Source organism: Oryctolagus cuniculus, chromosome 12 (assembly GCF_051225735.1).
Source record: "Oryctolagus cuniculus isolate XC-2025 breed Fujian yellow rabbit chromosome 12, ASM5122573v1, whole genome shotgun sequence".
Taxonomy (NCBI): Eukaryota; Metazoa; Chordata; class Mammalia; order Lagomorpha; family Leporidae; genus Oryctolagus; species Oryctolagus cuniculus.
This window is the reverse complement of record NC_142878.1, coordinates 100,687,255-100,709,079: the sequence shown is the minus strand read 5'-3', so window position 1 is coordinate 100,709,079 and position 21,825 is coordinate 100,687,255. Positions and strand designations below refer to the sequence as shown.

Here is a 21,825-nt window from a genome sequence, read left to right as displayed (position 1 = left end):
GAGGGCGGGAGAGGGGCCGGGAGACAGACGGGGCTGGAGCACTTGGCGCCATGGCCCAGCCTGGCACTGACTCCTGCTCAATCAAGCTACGCCTGCGGTACGCCTGGTCTCCCGTGTCCCTGCCTGCGCGGCACTGCCGGGCTTGCCCCTCTCATTTCTTCCCCACGCCAGGCTTTGAGAGGGCGGGCGCCCCCCTACCCTCCTCGCTGGCATTCAGCAGGGAGGCTGCAGAATCCCAGTTCAGACGGGCGCTCCGGTGTTAGTACAGGGGGCTGGGCTGCCACACACGGCCGGCGAGTATTTGGGCCCTCCGGCATCGGGGAATCCCCGATTTTACGTCACTTTCCCCGGGGCTGCCGCCCGGAGAACCCCGGACACTCCCAGTCCCAAAAGCGACGCGTGGGGATCCGCGGTCCGATCCCTTCGGCCCCGCCCCCGGGCGGGAGGCCACGCCCAGGTCTCGCGAGAGCGCGGCGGCTGTCCTTCCGCTCGGCAGCGGAAGTGGGGTGTCGGCAGCGGCCGTTGCCATGGAGTCCGCGGAGGACTGGCTGGTGGAGTCCTTGCGTTTGTGAGTCGCGCGGGGCTGTGGGTCGGGCTCTGGGCCTGGAGCTGGAGGGATGGGCGGATGGGTGCGGGTGGAGGAGCGCAGCGAAGGCTGGGGGAGGCTGGGGCGATGCGGAGGACTCCGCCCGGCCGCGACGCCTGCACATGGCCCCTCCGCGCGCCTGTGGCTTGTGTGAGGTGCTCGTGGGAGCGGCGCGTGTGGCCGGCGCGTTCGCTCTAGCCTCGGAGGTTAGTCCTGGACCCAGATGTCTCATTGATGCCCCACATCAGCCTGGGGAATCTGGCTGGCCTGGGAGTTACTCAGGACCGAGGCGTAGGGACGTTACGCCGCTGGCTGGGCCAGACACGGAGCGAACGCCCGACGAGACTCGGCCCCACGCCTGCTGACGCCAGAGCCTGGGCCCCATCTGTGAGTTCTGGGGCACCGAGTGGTTTGTGTGTCCTTCATTGTGCAGGTACCAGGATTTCCATGCATTCGACCTGTCGGGAGCCACTCGAGTCCTTGAATGGATTGGGAACAAAGGTGATCTGTCCCCCAAGCAGGTGGAGTCGCACTGTCTCAGGGACTCCGCCCCTGGCAGCACTGGGGCGCCCGTCCGTGCTCCCTTGTATAATCCCCTTACTCAGCTCGCCCATCGTCTGGGGTTGCGTGCCAGCATGGGGAAGACTTGGCGGGAGTTTGTGAACTCCGCGGTGGTCTGCAGTCTCACGGTCTCACGCTGCTTCTGCCTTTCTCCAGGAGTCTTTGTTGCTGGCTATGAAAGCCTGAAAAAAAACGAGATTCTTCATCTCGTATTGCCTCACCGACTTTCTGTAAAGGAAAACCAGGTAACTTGAAATATGCGTGTGTTGACTTTTATTTATGAAGCATTTGTGGAGGTTGTATTGTCTATCAGGTAATGCCCTGGATGAGAGAGAGAGAGAGAGAGAGAGAAGCACTGTGCCAGTCCTTCAGTGTAATAGAGGGAGGTAAATGCTTAGAGTTGAATGCTAACGTGGTTTATGTGGGGCTACTGGAGCGAGAAGCTGATTTTAGTTTATCAAAACTAAATGGTTTCGGAAACCGTCAGGGGATGGGATGGTTCCACTGGCCTAGGATTAGTGTGTGGTGGGTAAGGAATCAGAGATGACAGCTAAGGATAGAACCTCCCAGAGCACACTGGTACCGTGAACGCTCAGGGTCTCTGAGATAGGAGGAGTCGGAAAAAGGCCAGTGTTTCAGGAGCCAAGAGAAGAACCCCTGGCCAGGAGAAGAGAGTTGGTGACTGCCCTCGGATGCTGGGGAGTGGCTGGGTTCGCTCAGGAGACTGGCATTTGGGAAGTTCGCGGTGACGTCGGCTGCAGTGTTTTTGGTGAGGGCAAATATTGAGAGGAAGGAGGCCATGCCATCGGGAAGTGCCGGGAGGGAAGAAACCAGCCCCTGCCCCTGTCTGGGACACAGATTCCAGGGAGAGTGTCCCCAAGCAGGGCCCGAGCAGAGTGACAAGCCGTGGGGAAGAAAGCCCTGAAGGAGGAGAGGATGTGCGGGAGAGAGGGAGGGAGGGAGGGAGCAGCGCCCTGGACACGATTCTGCCTCCAGGGGTACAGGGTGACAAGAGAGGGGACTCCAGGGCTTGGTGATCGTCAGGAGACAGGAGGGGCGAGGCTACCAGTCGGATAACCCATCGCGCCACAATGCCAGCCCCTGCAATTTAACTCCTCTGTGACCTTAGAGAAGTTGCCTAAGCTCCCTGTGCCTTAGGGTTGTCATGTTCAGAACAGTGCCAGCTCTGGTAGCTGCGCCACAGGGTAGTGTAAGACGTAAATGTGATAAAGCCCCAAACACAGGGCCCGGCAGAGCGAGCACGTGTTACGCAGCCGGTGTTAACGCCTGTGTAGCTGCAAGAACCCCTGGTGTCCAGGGGAGGGATGGGGAGAAGTGGGCGTGTGTTCATCGCTCCTGGATCCCTCTTGCCCTGGTGAAGCTGCCGACCCCCTGGACTCCCCTGAGAGGGCTGGAGTGTCGTGGGTGCTGGAGTGGAAGGGCCTGGCGAAACGAGGGGCAGGGCTTTGGGTGGCAGAGAAGGGGGAGAGCACCTGCGACCGACACCCATAGATAGCACACCAGGGCCCTCGGGAGGCTGAGGCTGAGTGGCCAGCTCTCATTGGCCCGTTTTGCGTTTCAGGGCTTATTCCCGGAAAGAGACTTTAAAGTGTGCCATGGAGGGTTTTCAGACAGGTGTGTTTTTGCTCTAAAGCACGTGCCAGATACCAGGTAAGGCCAGTTCTGTGGTCCGGAGCTTCCATTCAGTCCCGGGGATCCTGCCTTGTCATCACCACCCCTGCCCTTCTGCACGTGTGTGCACACAGATCTAAAATACAAAGAACCACGCCTGTGGCTTCCCACGCGCCCCTGCTGCTCTCACTGACGTACCCAGCACGGGTGTGGGATCGGGCCAGAGGGTGCCCTTCATCTCTGAGAGCGCTGATGGGGCGCTGAGGGGCCCTGGGCCAGGGCGGGTGTTCAGGTTCCCCACTAGTGTCCTCTCGAGGTGACTTGAGGACATGCGGACGGCTGGACTTAGCCCCGTGACTCCCGTGAGCTGTGTCCCTGTCCCTCAAGTGGAGTAAGCGTCTTCCTCCCCTCGTGAGCCTGGGTGGTCTGGATGAGCCTGCAGTTTCTTAGGAAACGGAGGGTGGAGGGAGCCCATGCTGAGGGGCGGGCAGGGAAGGAGGGGATGTGGGTGAGCACCCACTGTCTGGACCCAGATCTCCTGTCTGTCCTGAATAGGTTGCTGGTGACCAGTGGCCTTCCGGGCTGTTACCTGGAGGTGTGGCAAGTCTCAGAGGACAGTGGTGAGTGAACTTGACTTGGTGAGGGTTGGGTTCTAGGGAGGTGTGGTGACTCTCACACCCCCCGCTCCCCCCCCGTTAAGAAGTAGACTCGGCGCCTGGGGAGTGAGCAGGCAGTATCTGCTTTAATGTAGGCGAGGTGAATTAGCAGCCACACCGCAGCTTATGGCTCCCAAACAGGGCTTCCTGTGACTTGCTCCAGGAGGTGCATTCCCCAGCCCGTATATACCAGGTAAGGCCAGTTCGCTGGGCCAGGGCAGAGCTAGGCCACTCTGGAGAGCTCACCTTTGGCCAAGGAGAAGGCAGTGAGGGGCTGGTCTCTGCGCAGGGGCGCTTGCTCGTCCCTGGGGAGGGAAACAGTGAGCGAGCACGAGGTTTGGCTGGCCGGTCTCCCACTCCAGAACTGTTCCACTTTGCCGCAAGGAATGCGGTGAGGCAGGCACAGAGCTGTCGCCCTCTGGCCTGGTCCAGTCCTTCCATCCTCCTTGGTTAGAGTTTTGTAGGCCCGCTCGCCAGTGCCTCGGAGGCGTGAGCCACTGTTCTTGAAACTGCCCTTTGGCTGTGCAGCCCTCCGCCCCAGCCCCTTCCTGCCTCACTCGGGAGCTTCGCTCAGCTCCTGTGCTCCTCGGCTCTCACTGCCCCCGTGCGCTTCCCCTGTGTTGCCCTGGCACTTGTCCGCTGGGGCTTCCAGCTGTTTGTGTCCCTTACTTACAGTTAATCGTCCCTTGGTTTTTAACAGTTTGAGGTATGTTCTACATAGCATATAATTCAGCCATTTCAAGCGTGCTTTCAGTTACTTTTTTAGTAAATTTTACAGGTTTTCCAGCCCTCACTATGAATGAGTTTTAGAACAATTTTGTTACCCCGATGAGACCCACTCTGCTGGGCTGCTGTTACGGCTTGGCAAGCTGAGCTGCCCCCTGGGGCACGCGCAGCCCGTGTCAGAGCAGCAGTTCAAGTCCCGGCTGCTCTGCTTCTGACCCAGCTCCCTGCCAGTGCACCTGGGAGGGCAGTGGGCGATGGCACAAGTGCCTGGCCTCTGCCGCCCAGATGAGAGACCTGCTGTTCTGGCCATCTGGGGAGTAAGCCAGCAAATGGAGCTCTCTCTCCCTCTCTTCGTCACTCTGTGTTTCAAAGAAAGAAAGAACAAAAATAATCATCCACTATGCCATTTTCTGTTCATTCCCGTTCCTACCCCCTGTCCAGGCAACGGCGAGTCTGCTCTCTGTCCATATTGTAGACCTGTCCTCTCGGCCATTCCGCATTGGTGGAGTCAGGCCGGGTGTGGTCTCCTGCACCTGGCGCCCCTCGCTCGGCATAATGCTTGGGTCCCTCTGCATCAGGGCCTGTGTCAGTGGTGTGTTCCTTTCGTGGCTAAATAGCTTTCCGCTGTGTGAACAAGCCGCAGTCTGGCCAAGCACCAGTTGATAAATCTGTTATTTGCTAATATGAACAGTGGTGCTAAGAACATGGATGCATAAATGTTCGTGTCGATATGTTTTCATTTCTCTTGCTGGGTTGATAGTAAATTTGATTTTTTTAAGGGACCTTTCAGACTTTTCCAAAATGTCTTCATTTGCATTCCTACCACCTATGTATAATGGCTCTCATTTTTCTTTTATTAAGATTTTATTTATTGGGGCTGGCACTGTGGCGCAGCGGGTTAAAGCCCCAGTCTGCAGCACAACATCTCATATAGGCGCTGGTTTGAGTCCCGGCTGCTCCACTTCTTCTTTTTTTTTTTTTTTTTTAGGTTTATTTATTTATTTGAAAGACAGAGTTACAGAGAGACAGAGGCAGAGAGAGTGAGAGAGGTCTCCCATCTGCTGGTTCACACTCCAGATGGCTGCAATGGCTGGAGAAGCCAGGAGCCAGGAGCTTCTTCTGCATTTCCCATGCAGGTGCAGGGGCCCAAGGACTTGGGCCATCTTCCACTGCTTTCCCTGGCCACAGCAGAGAGCTGGATTGGAAGAGGAGCAGCCGGGACTAGAACCGGCACCCATATGGGATGCCAGCGCTTCAGGCCAGGCCGTTAACCCACTGAGCCACGGTGCTGGCCCCACCTGCTCTGCTTTTGATCCAGCTCCCTGCTAATGCACCTCGGAAAGCAGTGGAGGATGGGCCAAGTCCTTGAACTACTGCACCTGTGTGAGAGACCTGAAAGAAGCTCCTGGCTCCTAGCTTGGGATCAGCTCAGCTCTGGCCATTGCAGCCATTTGGGGAGTGAACCAACAATGGAAGACCCCTCCCCCGTCTCCACCTCTCTCTGTAACTCTGTCTTTCTTTTTTTTTTTTAAGATTTATTTATTTATTTGAAAGAGTTACACAGAGAGAGAAGGAGAGGCAGAGAGAGAGGTCTTCCATCTGCTGGGTCACTCCCCACTTGGCTGCAATGGCTGGAGCTGTGCCGATCCGAAGCCAGGAGCTAGGAGCTTCCTCCAGGTCCCCCGTGCAGGTGCAGGGGCTCAAGCCCTTGGGCCATCTCCCACTGCTTTCCTAAGCCATAGCAGAGAGCTGGATCAGAAGTGGAGCAGCCAGGACTCGAACCAGTGCCCATATGGGATGCCAGCACTGCAGGTGGTGGCTTTACCTGCTATGCCACAGCGCCGGCCCCTACTCTGTCTTTCAAATAAATAAAAATAAATCTTTTTTAAAAAGATTTTATTTATTTGAAAGGCTGAATGACACAGAGAGAGAGAGATCTTCCACCTCCTGGTTCATTCACCACAAATGGCTACAACAGCCGAAGCTGGGCCAGGCTGAAGGCAGGAGCCAGGATCTCCTTCTGGGTCTCCCACCTGGGTGGTGGCAGGGACCCAAGTACTTGGGCCCCTGCTGCCTCCAGGCACATTAGCAGGCGGTTGGATCGGAAGCACAGCAGTTGTGACTGGAACTGGTATGGGATATGGATATTGGTGTATGGGGTACTGGTGTAACAAGTGGTGGCTTAACCCACTGTGCCCCATGGGTGGTCTCCTTATTCTGTGTTGTCCCCCACATGTTTTTGTCTTTTCATGAAACCCATTCTGCATGTCCCAAATGACAGTGATCCTGCGTGTCTTTCCCTGTGCTCACTGGCTGTCCACACACCTGGTGAGATGCCCACAGAGGTGTTGTGCACATTTTGGATCAGGCTGTTTGTCTTTCCAGTGTTGCAGAAGCTCCGTCCCTCTTGGACAGGCAGGACAGGCATCTTGTGAATGCTTTCTCCCAGTCTGTCGCCTGTGTTTCCATCGTAACAGTGTCCTGTGAAGCATACAGGTGTTCATGAGGGCCAGTTTGTCCAGTTTTCCTCTTAGAGATTATGTTTTTGTTGACATAGTTAAGAAATCTTTAACTTGTAGTGTGGGGAGCAATCCGGACTGGACTAAGTTACTGAAATTAAGACTTATTCTATGCATCTGCTCTCCCACAATATGGCGCTGGGAGAGAAGTAAACAGCTTCCGCACAGCTGCCTCCAGTTCAACTAATAAACTGTAGGACTTGCTCCTGATTGGAGGAGAGCAGCGTACTCGGCGTGTGGGCAGCCGAGTTGGGATTGGCGGAGGAGGACTATAAAGGAGGAGAGAGACGGCATGCACCGGGAACATCTATGGGGAACATCTAAGGGAACCCGTGCAGCCCCCGAGAAAGCCGGCCGGCGGTGTGCCGCTCCCCTGCGGAAGTGGGGAATGCGGCCAGGGGGAACTGCCCTTCCACGGAGGTGGAAGGGATAGTAGCCAACCCGGGAAGAACCAGCAGCAAACCCGGGGAGGGCCGAGCAGACGAAAGAACAGCGCAGGGTCCTGTGTCGTTCCTCCACGAAGAGGGGGAGCGACATTGTAGGTTATCTCTGGTTTTTTTTTTTTTCCCCCTGGTTCCAGCATTTGGATCTCTGATCCGTCTGGAGTTGATTTTGATGTGTGGGGGGAGGGAAGAGTTGGAGTTTGTCTTTCTGCATATGAATGTCCAGGCGTCCCCATCCATGTGTCCTGTGCCCTGGCGCCTTTGTTCAAAGTGCAGATAGACACAAAGATGTCTTCCTGAACTCCAGTTCCTGTCCACTGGTCTTGAAGAGTATGTCTGTCCTTACATCATTAATGTGGGATGTTTTTATTTTCACCCAGAAACAGACTGGGTGGGGCGGCAGCGGTTTCAAGATGGGAGAAGATTCTTGAGACCACCAGGAGGTGCCTTTTGTCCTGACGGTGCCTGGGTCCCTGGCACAGAACAGGCCTGGGGGGAGCTAGTGGCCCCAGGGGGCTTGTTGTGGTACTCACACGGGTGTAGACCATCACCATGGAGTTGTTTTCCTCTGTCTGTTAATATAGAACGTTCCAGGTTGAGGGGAACTACCAGTTCTTCCCTAGAAGCCTGAAAGCATAGCATCGTCTTGGTGAATTTTCCACAGTCCCGGTATTGACCCCCAGCCTTGGTGTCTAAAGCACCTGATTTTGTCAGCACACCTGGAACCAGTCCCATCTGTTTATGGGGCAGACATACTCAGCAGCTCACAGAACTGCTATATCAACCTTTAGTTTATAATAAAACACAGTAGGATGTTCCTGGGCCTCACGTCTAGCATGTTCCTTGCCTCTGGAAGATGTGGCTGGGTCAAAGGCTGCAGGGTAAAGGGAACCAGCACAAGAGCAGTCGGCTCCAGGGCCTCCAGCTGGCTCTGTTAGGAGCTCTTTGGGGCAGGGGGCAGCTTGGGAAGGCCCTGCTGCCCGGGCCCTGGGCGTGGCCTGGCCCTAGGCTGCGGAAACCGCCGAGCTGGGTGAATGCCGGGTCCGAGGGACTCGATTCGAATGGCACTCGGACCTGAAGCACCCCACCCTCCGGGGCTGCCCTGTGCCAGACAGGCCCGCGGTGGCCGCCGCCCTCCTTCAGCCGAGGCCCTGCGGGTGTCAGCGCGGCAGGGCCGGGGCCGGGCTGCTCCACAGGGCCTCGGCCTGCTCTGATCATTCCGTGGTGGTCTAGTTTTCAAAGACCACCTTTGCTTGTGTCCAGGTTCCGGAAGTGCCTTCACTTTGCTCTGTGGTCATTTATCTCAGATTGCAGCTGGGCTGGTGCGATGGTGGGTTTCCCGTGGCGGGGTGGGGCACATTTGCCACCGGCTGATCTCTGCTGCTGTGATTAGAGAGCAGCTGTCCAGGTAGGGGGTCTCAGGTCTTTGTTTTCTGGTTTTCTCCTTCCTCCCAGGAGGGGCCGAGTCACATCTGAGCCATCCCCTGGCTCAGAGCTGCACGTCCCGGGGGAGCCCGGCCTTGCTCCTCAGGCTCTGAGGGAAGGGAAGAAAGAGGCCCCCTCCAGGGTGGCCCACAGGCCTGGGTTGCACCTCACTGCGTCGTCCCTAGAGACAGACCTGCCCCAGGAGCCCGCTGCTGGGTCTGCTCAGGACCTCCAGCTCCTGCGGTGGGAGCGCGGAGCTCGGCAGGTCCCAGCGGAGCGCCCAGAGAGCCGTGTGGCCTGGCGCAGTGCTGCAGCCCGGCCTCGGCGGGCACCGCTGTTGCCCACCCCGAGCCCTTCTCCACCTCTCCCTCCTCCTTCCCGCTGACCTTCCTCTCCTGCTGAACTGAAAACGTACCCAGATCTTCATCTGCATCTGAGAGCGGGTGAACCAGATAATGGGCCCCCTAGAGCAGGGGACAGATGGAAAGGAGTTCCCCTTACGAATGACTTGGGCTGCGACTGTTGAGAGAAGCCGCCAGTGTCAAGCACGGATGTGAGAACCCGCCCGCTAGCGCAGCAGGTTGAGACAAACCAACTCACACTTGATTCTACTTGAGGCCAACGCAGTGTGGTCCAATTTCCATTTGTATTTTTTATTGGAAAGGCAGGGTGTCAGAGGGAGGGGGGAGAGAGAGATCAGTCTTTTCATCTGCTGGCAAATGGCTGCAGTAGACAGGGCTGGGCCAGGCCAAAGCCAGGAGCTGGGAACTCTGTCTGGTCTCCCGCGTGGGTGGCAGAGACCGAAGTATTTGAGCCATCATTTGCTGCTTCGCAGGTGCATCAGCAGGGAAACGGATCTGAGGGAAATAGTTAGGTCTCTAACTGGCACCCTGATGGGGGGTGAGGGGGCTTAACCCACTGGGCTATGCGCTTCCACCTCAACCCGTACCTCTGTTTTTACTTAAGATTTTATTTATTTGAAAGGCAGAGCAGAGCATCAGAAAGAGATAGAGGTAGAGATAAAGAGATCTTCCATCTGCTGGTTCCCTCCCAAATGACAACAGCCAGGGCTGAGCCAGGCCTCCATCCAGGGCTGTGACATCTAGGTGGCAGAGGACTAAGCCCTTGGGCCATCCCCTGCTGGTTTCCCAGGTGAATTAGCAGGAAGCTGGTTTGGAAGTGGAGCAGCCAGGATGCAAGCTGGTGCTCCGATGTGGGAGGGGCTTGTCCCACGCAGTGGCTCAACCTGCTGCCCCGCCCCACTGCCCCCCCCCCAACCTGCTGCCCCGCCCCTCTGGCCCCGTCCCCCGTTGGGAGAGGACAGAATCCACACCCTTTGACTTGCTGGCCTGCGGCAAATGCTTGAGGTCACAGAACGTGTGTTTGGAGAAGCCGTTGAGTTCATGGTCTGCGTGCTCTGCGTCTCCCCTCCGGGGTTCTCTAGCAAACTAGACCAGCTCCGCTTCTGGGGTTTCAGGGGCTGTGGTGACTCATTCCCCCCATCTGTAGAAACTATTCATGAGAACATTTTAAAGAAACGGAGTGCTTCTGGCAGATTCAGAAATGTAAATGTAACCCCAAGTGTTTCCGTCCCAGCGTCCTCTCCACACCGTGTGGCCTGAATGTTCTGCATTTCGGCCTCTTCCTGTTCCCCCAGATGTCATCCAGGTTGTTAGCACCGTTGCTGTGCAGGAGGCAGAGGGGAGCCTCTGGCCTCGGGTGGCCATCTTCGCCTCCACGGCTCCCGGGATCCTCCACGGCAGGAGGCTCAGTGACCTGCAGATCGTGGATCTGGAGTCGCAGAAGACCACGTACGCCTCAGGTACTGCCGCCGCCTCCCTGTCCGCCTGGTCAGCCCTGCGGCCAGGTGCGGGAGAGCGGGGAGAGCGCGGTCACTGAGACAAGGCCGGGCCCCAGAGGCTCTCCTTGGGGGGTGGGGAGAAGCAGTCCCGGGGACCGGCCCACCTGGCTGAGTCGACTGTGGCGAGAGGAGTGGGTGGCGAGACAGGACCCGCGCTGCCCGCATTGGTAGGCGGGGACTCGTGGTCAGTGGATGCCCGCGTGCCAGCCGCAGCCGACTCCAGCACCTTCTCTCCTGTGCCTTCGGCCCCCAGGTGTCAGTGACCGCGAGGAGCTGAGTAGCCTGCAGGTCCTGGATGGAGACACCTTTGCTTTCTGCTGCACCTCGGGCCGCCTGGGGCTCGTTGACGCCCGCCAGAAGTGGGCGCCGTCAGAGAGTCTCCGCCCTGGCCCCAGCTTCAGTGGACAGAGCTGGTGTGCAGACGTGGGGGGCAGAGGCCAGGCGCCTGGGCCCAGCATTGCCAGTCTTGGCTCCAATGGGCAGCTCCGCCTTCTCGACCCCCGGGACCTGAGCCGCCCTGTGAGCTCAGTCCAGTGCCCAGTTCCCACGCCTAGTCCTGACCCGGAGCTGCTGCGAGTGACTTGGGCCCCGGGTCTCCATAACTGCCTGGCCATTTCAGGTACTGCGGAGCCAGCCCCTGTGTGTGTGACTTTCTCGCTCTCGCTCTCTCTCCCTCTCCCCCTCTGTCTCTCCCTTGCTCTCGCTCTGGCTCGCTCGTTCTCTCTCTCTCCCCGTCTCGGGGTTGGTGGGTCGGGTGCTCAGGAAGGAGTCTGCGGCCCCTTAGGAAGCTGCCCTCCAGAAGTTGCAGCGCGCAGAGAGAAGCTGCACGCCGACGTGCCAGGCTCCCCCAGGGCAGGCCCTCCCCGACCCCGGCCACCACACTGCCACAGCTTGGCAGCCGGCTCTCCCAGCCTGGCCAGAACCCAGGCCTCAGGCCAGCCAAGAGGCCTGCAGATGAGCTGGCCCGGTGCTGGGAGAGCCAGGGTGCCGCAGCAGGCAGCAGTGAGGGGTAGTGGGCTCATAGGGGCGCCTTTCTGGGTCAGCACTCCTGGGTCAGGCCCAGGGGAATCTTGCAGCAGTGGGCTGGTGAGAGAGCCAGCGGGAGGCAGCTGTTGTTGGGGGGTGGGCTTGAAAGGACAGTCGAGGGAGCAGGAGAGGGGGACCGGCAGTGTCGGGATCCAGAAAGAGCAGGAGAGAACCCAGCCCAGGCCTGAGTGCCTCGCTGTCTGTGTCCCCACCCAGTGGCCTGTCTGGTGCCTGGAACAAAGGATGAAAGCATTCCAGGGCCTCGCCGTCTGACCTCTTCTGTGCCCTTGCTCAGGCTTCGACGGGACGGTTCAGGTCCATGACATCACCGCCTGGGCTGCAGCAGGGAACCAAGTGGAGCCGCACTTCACGCACAGCGGCCACCTCTTCCTGGACGGAAACGGGGCGGGGCCTGCTCCGCTGGTCACCACCCACACCTGGCACCCCTGCAAGCCGAGGACCTTGCTGTCAGCAGCCAGCGACGCCTCTCTGCACGTGTGGGACTGGGTGGCGCCGGAGGCCTCCTGCTGACGCCGGCTTCTCAGCAGGGAGGAGGGGCTGTTGCAGTGGCTGCTGGTGCAGACTGGTGGCTGCAGGTCCCCCTGCCAGCCGGGTGGCCTCCGTGAGCCGTGAGGATGGTGATAGCGGGAAGAGCTCACGAGTGCAACGTGTCCTGTGAAGAAAACGACGCAGGGCCCAGAGGCAGCTGGGGGCATTCTGGGAACGGCAGTGGAAACAAGTCACGCCGTTCCTGCCGGGTGAACAGCCGATGCTACAACAGGACCACTTTGAGCCGTGGCTCCACGGGGCCGCAGGTCCAAAGGCGGCCTGGTTCCTGCCCGGCTGGGTAAGGCCCGTTGTTCAGCTGAACCATGGTTTGCCTGTGTGTGTCCAGTCCCCTGTTGGATGACAATGAAAGTTTTCTCGGCTTTTGCTGTTATAAATAGTGCGATGAATAGCTTTCGTACCCGTGAGCAGGACGCCTGCCTGGCGATTCCAAGAATAGAATAGACTCGTGCGTTTGCAGGCTGTGTAAGTACTGTCAAGGAGCCGCTTTTGGCCCCTGCCAACAGAGGTGGGGCCGCTGTCGTCTGCCTCCCCTCCAACAAAGTCTGTTTGCTGACGCTTTGACCTTGGCCGGTCTGATCCGTGAAGTCAGCGTTTACAGCTTCAGGTTGAAGCTTCTTATCTGCGAGGTTGAGACCCTGCACACTCTAACGCCTGGGGACAATCGTTTCTGAAATGGTAACAGCCACAATATGGGGAACTCGGCCCCGTGACCCGGCACCACCTGCGGCCCTGGAGTTCTGTCACCCTCTCTTGGCAGTCCTCACCGCCACTGACACTGCCTCTCGGCCTTCCCCAGGGCGGGGCTGCCCCACACCTGTCCCCACAGTAGCGTGGGCCCTGGGACAGTCCCTTATCGGGGCCTGTAGCGAGCAGGAAAGTCTCAAGCGTGTCCCCATTAAATAGAATTTCTCACTAGCATTTACTGAAGGATTTTAGCGATTTTGCTTTAAAATTATTTGATTACTTATCACATTTTGCACTTTGATTTGTTTAAAAATACCTCCACTGAGATTTAATTCATATCCCATTTTTTAAAAACAGTTCCTGGCCGGTGCTGCGGCTTACTTGGCTAATCCTCCGCCTTGCGGCGCCGGCACACCAGGTTCTAGTCCTGGTCGGGGCACCAGATTCTGTCCCGGTTGCCCCTCTTCCAGGTCAGCTCTCTGCTGTGGCCCGGGAGTGCAGTGGAGGATGGCCCAAGTGCTTGGGCCCTGCACCCGCATGGGAAACCAGGAGAAGCACCTGGCTCCTGTCTTCGGATCAGCACAGTGCGCGCCGGCCACGGCGGCCATTGGAGGGTGAACCAACGGCAAAGGAAGACCTTTCTCTCTGTCTCTCTCACTGTCCACTCTGCCTGTCAAAAAAAAAAAAAAAAACAGTTGCTGGCTTTGGCCTGGCCGTGGAGGCCCTTCCCCTCTGTGTCATTCTGGCTTTCAAATAAAATTTTTTTGAAAGGTCTATTTATTTATTTGAAAAGCAGAGAAGAGAGAGAGGGAGGTCTTCCATCTGCTGGTTTACTCCCCAAATGGCAGCAATGGTTGGAGCTGGGCCCATCCAAAGCCAGGAGCCAGGAGCTTCTTCCGGGTCTCTCTCGTGGGTGCAGGGGCCCAAGCACTTGGGCCATCTTCTACTGCTTTCCTGGGCCATAGCAGAGAGCTGGATCAGAAGTGGAGCAGCCGGGACTTGAACCAGTGCCCATGTGGGATGCCGGCACTGCAGGTGGTAGCTTTACACACTCCACCAGCCCCCACATAAATGTTTTAAAAAATTGAATGACTGGGCCAGGCCAGAGTCGGGAGCTGGGGACTAAAATCAGGGTCACCCGTGTGAGTGGCAGGGACCCAACGACTTGAACCCTCAGCTGGGGCCTCCCAGTGGGTGCATTAGCAGGGAGCTGGGGCTGGGAGCGGGCCGGGTAGCAGACTCTGCTACCCTGAGGTGGGACACAGGCATTTGACCTGGATCCTTCAGTGCTGGGCTGGATGCCCACCCTCTTCTTCCTGGAAGGACACTGGATCTATCAGATTAGGGCCTCATGCTTACAGCCTCATTTAAACCTAATTCCCTTCTAGGCCGTCTCCAAACAGTCACATTGGGAATGGGGGCTTCACCGTGTAGATTTGATTCAGCCCTTAGCTCTTGGGAATTATTTTGAAGTGAGGAAAACCTAACATTTGAAACTGAGGTACTCTGTCTCTCTCTCTCACTGTCCACTCTGCCTGTCAAAAAAAATAAATAAATAAAAAATAAAAAAAAAGCCGGTGCCGTGGCTCAATAGGCTAATCCTCCGCCTTGCGGCGCCGGCACACCGGGTTCTAGTCCCGGTCCGGGCACCAGATTCTGTCCTGGTTGCCCCTCTTCCAGGCCAGCTCTCTGCTGTGGCCAGGGAGTGCAGTGGAGGATGGCCCAGGTGCTTGGGCCCTGCATCCCATGGGAGACAAGGAGAAGCACCTGGCTCCTGGCTTCCGATCAGCGCGTGCGCCAGCCTCAGTACGCCGGCCACGGCGGCCATTGGAGGGTGAACCAACGGCAAAGGAAGACCTTTCTCTCTGTCTCTCTCTCTCACTGTCCACTCTGCCTGTCAAAAAAAAAAAAAAAAAAAAAAAAAAAAACTGAGGTAAATTCTTTGAATACTTAACAATAGGTTGATAGAATGTTTTTATTTTAAAAATATTTAAAGTTCGCCGTTCAAGATATGACCACTTTCACTTTTTTTTTTTTTTTTTTTTTTTTTTTAAGATTTATTTATTTGAAAGGCAGCATTACAGGAGGGTGTGGGCATCTTCCATCTGCTGGTTCACTCCCCAGATGGTCGCAATGGCCAGGATTGGGCCAGGCCGAAGCCAGGAGACTGGTCTCCCATGTAGGTGCGGGGCCTTGGGTCATCTTCCACCACTTTCCCAGGCGCATTAGCAGGGAGCTGGATCGGAAGTGGAGCAGCCGGGACTTGAACTGGCGCCCATATGGGATGCCAGCATTGTAGGTGGTGGCTTAATTCACTGAGCCATGCCAGCCCCTGGGAGTCTTCTTTTCAGTCACTGCTCCACTTGACTCCACTTTGATGACAGCAGGTTCTGTAGATCCTTCTCAATTCTGCGTCGTGGTGTCACATCGCTGCCTTGAAACCAGCCACAGTGGGAAAGAAATTGGCAAGGGGTGGACTTTGTGGCATGGTGGGTTAAGCTGCTGCCTGGGACCCCTACATCCGATACTGGAGTGCCTGACGACTCTGCTTCCCATTCAGCTTCTTGCTAATGTGCCCGGGAAGGCAGCAGATAGAGGGCCGAGTGCTTGGGCGCCTGCCACCCGCGTGGGAGACGTGGATGGAGTTCCTGGTTCTTGGCGTCAGCTTGGCCCTGCCCTGGCTATTGCAGTCATCTGGGGAATGAGCCAATGGATGGAAGAGTCTCTCTGTCTCTCTCTGCTTATTTTAAATGACTCTTAGATAGAAAAAATTGAGGCCGGTGCTGTGGCTCACTTGGTTAATCCTCTGCCTGTGGCGCCGGCATCCCATATGGGCGCCAGGTTCTAGTCCTGGTTGCTCCTCTTCCAGGCCAGCTCTCTGCTGTGGCCAGGGAAGCAGTGGAGGATGGCCCAAGTGCTTGGGCCCTGCACCCCATGGGAGACCGGGAGGAAGCACCTGGCTCCTGGCTTCGGATCAGCGCAGCGCCGGCTGTGGCGGCCATTAGGGGAGTGAACCAACAGAAGGAAGACCTTTCTCTCTGTCTCTCTCTCTCACTGTCTGTAACTCTACCTATCAAATAAATAAATAAAAATCTTAAAAAAAAAAATTGCCAAATGCTGCAAAGCAGGGCTCCCCAGCCTGGAGCTAGGCCAGCCTGCCGCTGACACTCCCGGTTCCCCAAGGAGAAGCACAAGTGAGCCTTTAAAAGGAGGACAACTGATTCCTGACTTTGAAAGCTGCTTTGCTGGAAAATATTGATAAACCATGTCTCAGTCAGTGTCTGGCCCGGAAGACTGAGCCACTGTCCCTCCCCCAGCCCCAGCGGGAGGAAATGAGTGGCGGGCAGCTCAGGAGGCAGCAACTGAAAGAGGAAGTGGGGTGGGGGGGTGGGAGGACAGGAGCTGCCACAGGGGGTCTCCCGTGGGGATGGGGCCGCTGCCTGCTGGCTAGCACTGGGGCTGTGCAGCTGGGGCTCCCAGCAGTGCTGGAACTACCCCAGGTACAGAGAGGGGAGAGCGCCCTCAGGTTATCCCACCCTCGGAGATCCTGCCAGTGCCCCTGGCCTAGCCCTGTTGGAGCTCTGTGCAAAGCATTCTGGGAAGTGAGCTGAGCAGGAGCCAGCTTGGATGGACCTGAGGACGAGTGGACAGTGACTGTTGGCACTCCGCTCAGATCGAGGAAAGGGGACAGTGAGAGCGGGGAGTAGACAGGGATGGCCCAAGCTCGTTCAGGCATAATGTGAAGAAAAATGTGGGGATGACAGTTTGGAGATAAGTTTCTCAAAAGAACAGTGAATTTTCATAGTGTGGTAGCTTCAACAAACAAATCTTTTGTAAAAATCTGGAAAGCTCACAACACATTATATGACGGGGATAAAATCCTAACACCAGGGCCAGTGCTGCGACGAAGCGGGTGAAGCTGCCATCTGCAATGCCGGCATCCGTGTGGCTGCTGGTTTGTTCCGGCTGCTCCACTTCGATCCAGCTCCCTGCTGTGGCCTGGGAAAGCAGTGGAAGATGGTCCAAGTGCTTGGGCCCCTGCACCCACGTAGGAGACCTGGAAGAAACTCAGCTCCTGGCTTTGATCTGGCCCAGCCCCGGCTGTTGCAGCCATTTGGGGAGTGAACCAGAGATGGAAGACCTCTCTCTGCCTCTGCCTATCCCTCTCTATAACTCTGCCTTTCAAATAGATAAATAAATCTTTAAAATAAATAAGTAGGGGCCAGTGCTGTGACAGCAGGTGGGGCCCCCGCCTGCAGTGCTGGCATCCCATGTGGGTGCTGGTTCGAGTCCCGGCTGCTCCACTTCTGATCTGGCTCTCTGCTGTGGCCTGGGAAAGCAGTGGAAGATGGCCCAAGGCCTTGGGCACCTGCACCCGCGTGGGAGACCCTGAGGAGCCTCCCTGCTCCTGGCTTTGGATCAGCGCAGCTCTGGCCATTGCAGCCATTTGAGGAGTGAACCAGCAGATGGAAGACCTCTGTGTGTGTGTGTGTGTGTGTGTGTGTGTCTCTGTCTCTGCCTCTCTGTAGCTCTGCCATTCACATGAACAAATAGCTCAATCAATCAATAAAAAAAGCAACCAGGACCCTCCTCCCGCCGTACCAGTCGGGGGGCTACCCTGCAGGATCCTCTGCCGCCGCTCCTGAATGCCCTTCTTTCCAAGGCACTGCCGTACACACCGGGTTCTGCCCTGCGGCCCTTCCGACACGGGCTCCGCCGGCACGGCCTCCTGCCCCCAGCACCCTCTGCGCAGTTCCTCACGCTGTCCAAGCAAAGCCCCAGCCCCTCTGCAGTGGGGGTGGCTGCCTGCGGGGCGCATCAGGGCGTCCTTCTCGTCGGAGAAGGCCCAGGTTCCCGGCGTGGGGCGCTCCTGGCCTTGCGGTGGGTCGTCTGCAGGGCTTTGAAGCGGTAGCGACACTGCTTCAGGGCCCGCAGGAAGCCACACTCCCGCAGCCACCCGGCCGTGATCTGGTACACCCGGCGGTTCTGGTGGTGGGTGCGGAGCGCCTCAGGGATCCAGGACTCACTGGGAATTCCCAATAAATCCGTGGTTTCCTCGGAGCCCCAGTGCACTCCGGCCACCTCATCCTGCAGGCCCTGCCAGCCGCACACTTCCGGGGCGTGGCTTTCCTGAAGCCTGGCAGGGCCTGGGCAGCCTCCCACACGCTCCTCCTGGGAGTGCTGAGGGCCTGGGCTCTGCAGGTCTTGGTCCTGCTCCCTGTCGGAGCTCCCACTGTGAGCTGGGACATCTGTTTGCAGGGAGATAAACAGAAGACCTACGGTTTGGTGAATTAAACTCCGATCATCTTATTTTTAAAAAAGATGTACTTATTTATTTGAAAGGCAGAGGGACAGAGAGAGGGACAAACAAAGACAGTAATAGAGAGGCCTTCCATCTACTGGTTCACTCCCCAAATGGCTGCCAGAGGCAGCCAGGTACAGGCCAGGCAAAGCCGGGAGCCAGGAACTCCATCCAGGTCTCCGCATGGGTAGCAGAGACCCCAACATTTGGGGCCATCTCCCACTGCCTTCCTAGAGGCATCCGCAGGAAGCTGGACTGGAGGCAGAGCAGCCAAGATTTGAACCGGCACTGATAGGGCTGGTATCACAAGTGCAGGCTTAACCTGCTGTGCCACAATGCTGCCCCCTCCCCCATCATTTGATTCGCCAGGGAAAGGAGATAAAAATTTGTGAGGAAAAAAAGTCAAAGCAGATTCTTGAGAAGGCCCAGTGAAAATAATATCAAGGACTAGGAGGGAACAACAAATCCTGGCCGAATCTCTACCTGCACACCCAGGTTCATCCACGTGGTTACAGACAGCTCGGGCCCTCAATCTCGTGTCCTTTCTGGACTCAAGAAAATCACTCCCAGTGGAAAATTTTTTTTTGATTTATTTATCTATTTGAATGAGTTACTGAGAAGGAGAGACAGAGGTTCTTCCATCCACTAGCTCACTTGGCTCACTCCCCAAATGGTGGCAGCGATCAGGGCTGGGTCAGGTGGAAGCCAAGAGTCAGGAGCGTCTTCCAGGTCTCCCACATGGGTGCAGGGGCTTGGGCCATCTTCTGCTGCTTTCCCAGGCCATAGCAGGGAGTTGAGTCGGAAGTGGAGCAGCCAGGACTCTTTTTTTTTTGACAGGCAGAGTGGACAGTGTGAGAGACAGAGAGAAAGGTCTTCTTTTTCTGTTGCTTAATTCCCCAGTGGCCGGCGCACTGCGCCAATCCGAAGCCAGGAGCTTCTCCTGGTCTCCCATGGGGTGCAGGGTCCAAGCACCTGGGCCATCCTCCACTGCACTCCCTGGCCACAGCAGAGAGCTGGCCTGGAAGACGGGCAACCAGGACAGAACCAGCACCCCGACCGGGACTAGAACCTGGTGTGCCAGCGCCACAGGCAGAGGATTAGCCTAGTGAGCCACAGCGCCGGCCACAGCCAGGACTCTTAACAGGCGCCCATATGGGATGGCGGCACTGCAGGCAGTGGCTTTATCCGCTATACCACAGTGCCGGCCCCAGCACTGGATTTCTAAGCTTCGTTTAAAGATTGAAGGAAGGAATGGATTTGAAACATTCAACTTAAAAAAGGTCTGCAAGTGGGGTCTCACTAGGTGGGAACCCCACTGCTGACTCCACCTTGAAAGGAAAAGGCATTTGTAGGTAGGGAGGCCCTGAATTGGAGCCTTCTCCCAGGTTACTTCTGGGTGGTTCTCCATCCGGGTTCCGGTTGCCTCGGTGCCTCTCAGGAGACAGCAAGGTCACAACGCCAAAGGCCAGCAGCTCCTGGGGGAACGGGATACATAATGCCTCCAATACCTGGGCCCAAGGCCAAGCAACAAAATAGGAGAGACTAAAGAGAGAGAGCCCTTTTTGGCCCTAAAATGCAATCAAAAGGACAGAAGGGGATTTAAAAAAAAAAAAAAAGAAAAAAGAAAGCAACGAGCTAACTCTCCTATCACTTCCGCTTTTCCTAGCGACTCAGAGGGGCACGTGTAGCGCAGGGACAGCTGGGATCCGCACACGGGCCCGTCTGACCCTGCGGCTTTCCCCACTACACACCACCACCGCTGCACGCGCGAGATCCAGCCAGAGAACCACGGAGTCAGCCGCACCTTTGGGCACACAAGCAGATTGGGAAGAGGCTGATTTTTTTTTTTCAGTGTTCCAAATGTGATGGGTTTATTTTAGTTACGCTGATGCAGAACCAAAGATCGCGCTACAGCACGGAGAGGAATCATATTAAAAGGTCATGGAGGCATGGGGGGGGGGGGGGACGTGCAGGCTGTGACAGCACGCTGCTGCCCAGGTTAACGTGAAGGTTCCCCCCCGGGAACTGAACAGGAGCGCGGCACACACACACAACGTCCAGGCACGCCTCCCAGAGCCTGCCTCTGGGCGCACCTGAATCGCCAGGCTTCCGTGCCGGGAGCATCACAATTCTTTGGAGAATTTAAAAGTTCACACTTCTGAAGGTTCACACAGGGGGTTCATTTCTCTTCGCTGCCAGGGACCAATGTGATGCTTTACTCAAAACCACGTTAAGCTTCAAGTTCAAATCTCAGCCCAGCCTCGTGGCCTCCTGCGTTGAAGGTCTTCCCGTCGATCAAAGCGGCGAGGGTCAGTTTGACTCCTGGTCAGAGGGTCCAACCAGGCTGGTGTGATTTACTTTAGCAGACAGAGAAGTCCTACAATCCAGCTTGGATTTACTACGATGCCAAAACACGTGGTGTTACTGCCAGGCGTCCACACCGGTTTCAGTCTTCTCGTTGGCCTTCTGGTAGATGGAAGCTCCGAATTCAGGGCCATCCTTTACGTGGGTGTGCAGCTGGAAGTCTGCAACCTTGTGACCCAGGGCCAGATTATCCTGTGACAGTTTGGATTTGGTTATGTCAAAACTCATCTGAGAGCCAGCAAGCCAACCTTCAAAAGCCAATTTGGCCCATAGATGGTTGGTCCAGAAAAATCTATATCAACATTACTTCCAAGATTGAAACAATCCCGTTTATAGGAGGCCATCAGTTTCCCACTCTTTTTTCCTGTGTTCAGTACAAATACGGTATCAAGGGTCAATTTCGGGGGCCGGCGCTGTGGCGTAGCGGGTAAAGCCTCCACCTGCAGTGCCAGCATCCCTTATGGGTGCCGGTTTGAGTCCCAGCTGCTCCACTTCCGCTATGGCCTGGGAAAGCAATGGAGGATGGCCCAAGTGCTCGGGTACCTGCACCCACGTGGGAGACCTGGAAGAAGCTCCTGGCTCCTGTCTTTGGATCAGCTCAGCTCTGGCTGTTGCGGCCATTTGGGGAGTGAACCAGCAGATGGAAGACCTCTCTCTCTCTAACTCTCTGCCTTTCAAATAAATAAATCTTGAGAGAGAGAGAGAGAGAGAGCCAGTTTCAACCTTCAGCAACTTACTCTCCAGAGAGATTTCTGTCCCCAGAGTATTTCCTGGGAGTCCAAGTTACAGACCTTACATGCGGTCTCTAGGCTGCCTGCCGCTTTCCCTGTATCAGCGTAAGCATGACCAGAAGTAGAAAAGTCCACGCCACCACAAGACTTGGTTCTCAGGTCTATTCTGACCATGCCAACCCCACGTCCTTTGTGGAAGACGTCCTTGGCAGCCTTTGCTGGGTCACCGTGTGTTACACGTCTCTTCGAGCCAAGGGCTGTCCCCGCTCCGCCGGGGCAACGCTGAAGGTCTTCCAGCCAAAAGACCGATTTTAATACAGCTTCTCACTGCCCCAGCCGTGGCCCTGCCGATAGAAGTAAGGAGACTTGGGCAGCTATCTTCAGGCTGATAAAATGCAGAAGCCTGATCGGAGTCCTTGGGCCTCTCTGCAGGGTCAAGTTCTTTGGGGATTTTGGAGAGGAGTGAGGGCTGGCTGCAGAGCGCCCCACTGCAGGAGGAGGAGACGCCGGAGGAAGTGTGGCTCACTTGCGGGCTGCACTCGCCCCCGGGCACCACCACCCTGCTCTGCGGGGCTTCACGCAGAGGCAGGAGCTGTTGGAGCTCACAGGTGGGGGTCTCAGCTCCCCCTCTCACAGTGTCTGCTTTGCCTATCCAGGGAGGGTCAGTGAGAACCAACATGGTCTCGGATGAAAGTTCCAGATACCCTTCCTGGTTCTGGACACCTACCGAGGTACTGCC

General features: G+C 56.8%; 3 protein-coding genes across 4 annotated transcripts in view; 1 reads left to right on the top strand and 2 right to left on the bottom strand.

Moving 5' to 3' along the window:
- The first annotated feature begins 416 nt into the window (after nt 1-416).
- Nucleotides 417-12,932, top strand: WDR73 (WD repeat domain 73). Of its 2 annotated transcripts, none has more exons than XM_070054561.2 (8): nt 417-568; nt 1,020-1,087; nt 1,304-1,392; nt 2,730-2,818; nt 3,335-3,399; nt 10,206-10,370; nt 10,663-11,028; nt 11,652-12,932. In XM_070054561.2, the coding sequence occupies exons 1-8, from the start codon at nt 528-530 to the stop codon at nt 11,756-11,758; spliced, it is 990 nt and encodes a 329-aa protein (XP_069910662.1). In that variant the 5' UTR covers nt 417-527; the 3' UTR covers nt 11,759-12,932. The 2 variants fall into 2 exon arrangements, with proteins under 2 accessions (XP_069910662.1, XP_002721544.2); XM_002721498.6 differs by having other exon boundaries at nt 418-568; nt 11,731-12,932.
- LOC149123196 (uncharacterized) overlaps nt 3,496-21,825 on the bottom strand; it is a 31,346-nt gene continuing 13,016 nt past the window's right edge. Inside the window, exons 3-4 of the mRNA XM_089309606.1 lie at nt 6,487-6,642; nt 3,496-3,740 (exon numbers count right to left, since the gene is read on the bottom strand). The gene's annotated coding sequence lies outside the window, so the exon portion shown is untranslated. The remainder of the gene's footprint in view (nt 3,741-6,486; nt 6,643-21,825) is intronic.
- The window catches only part of LOC100344616 (zinc finger and SCAN domain-containing protein 2), a 33,995-nt gene continuing 27,235 nt past the window's right edge, over nt 15,066-21,825 (bottom strand). The window contains exon 3 of the mRNA XM_089310753.1: nt 15,066-20,547. Within this exon, the coding sequence (XP_089166879.1) occupies nt 20,543-20,547 (5 nt within the window). The 3' untranslated portion in view covers nt 15,066-20,542. The remainder of the gene's footprint in view (nt 20,548-21,825) is intronic.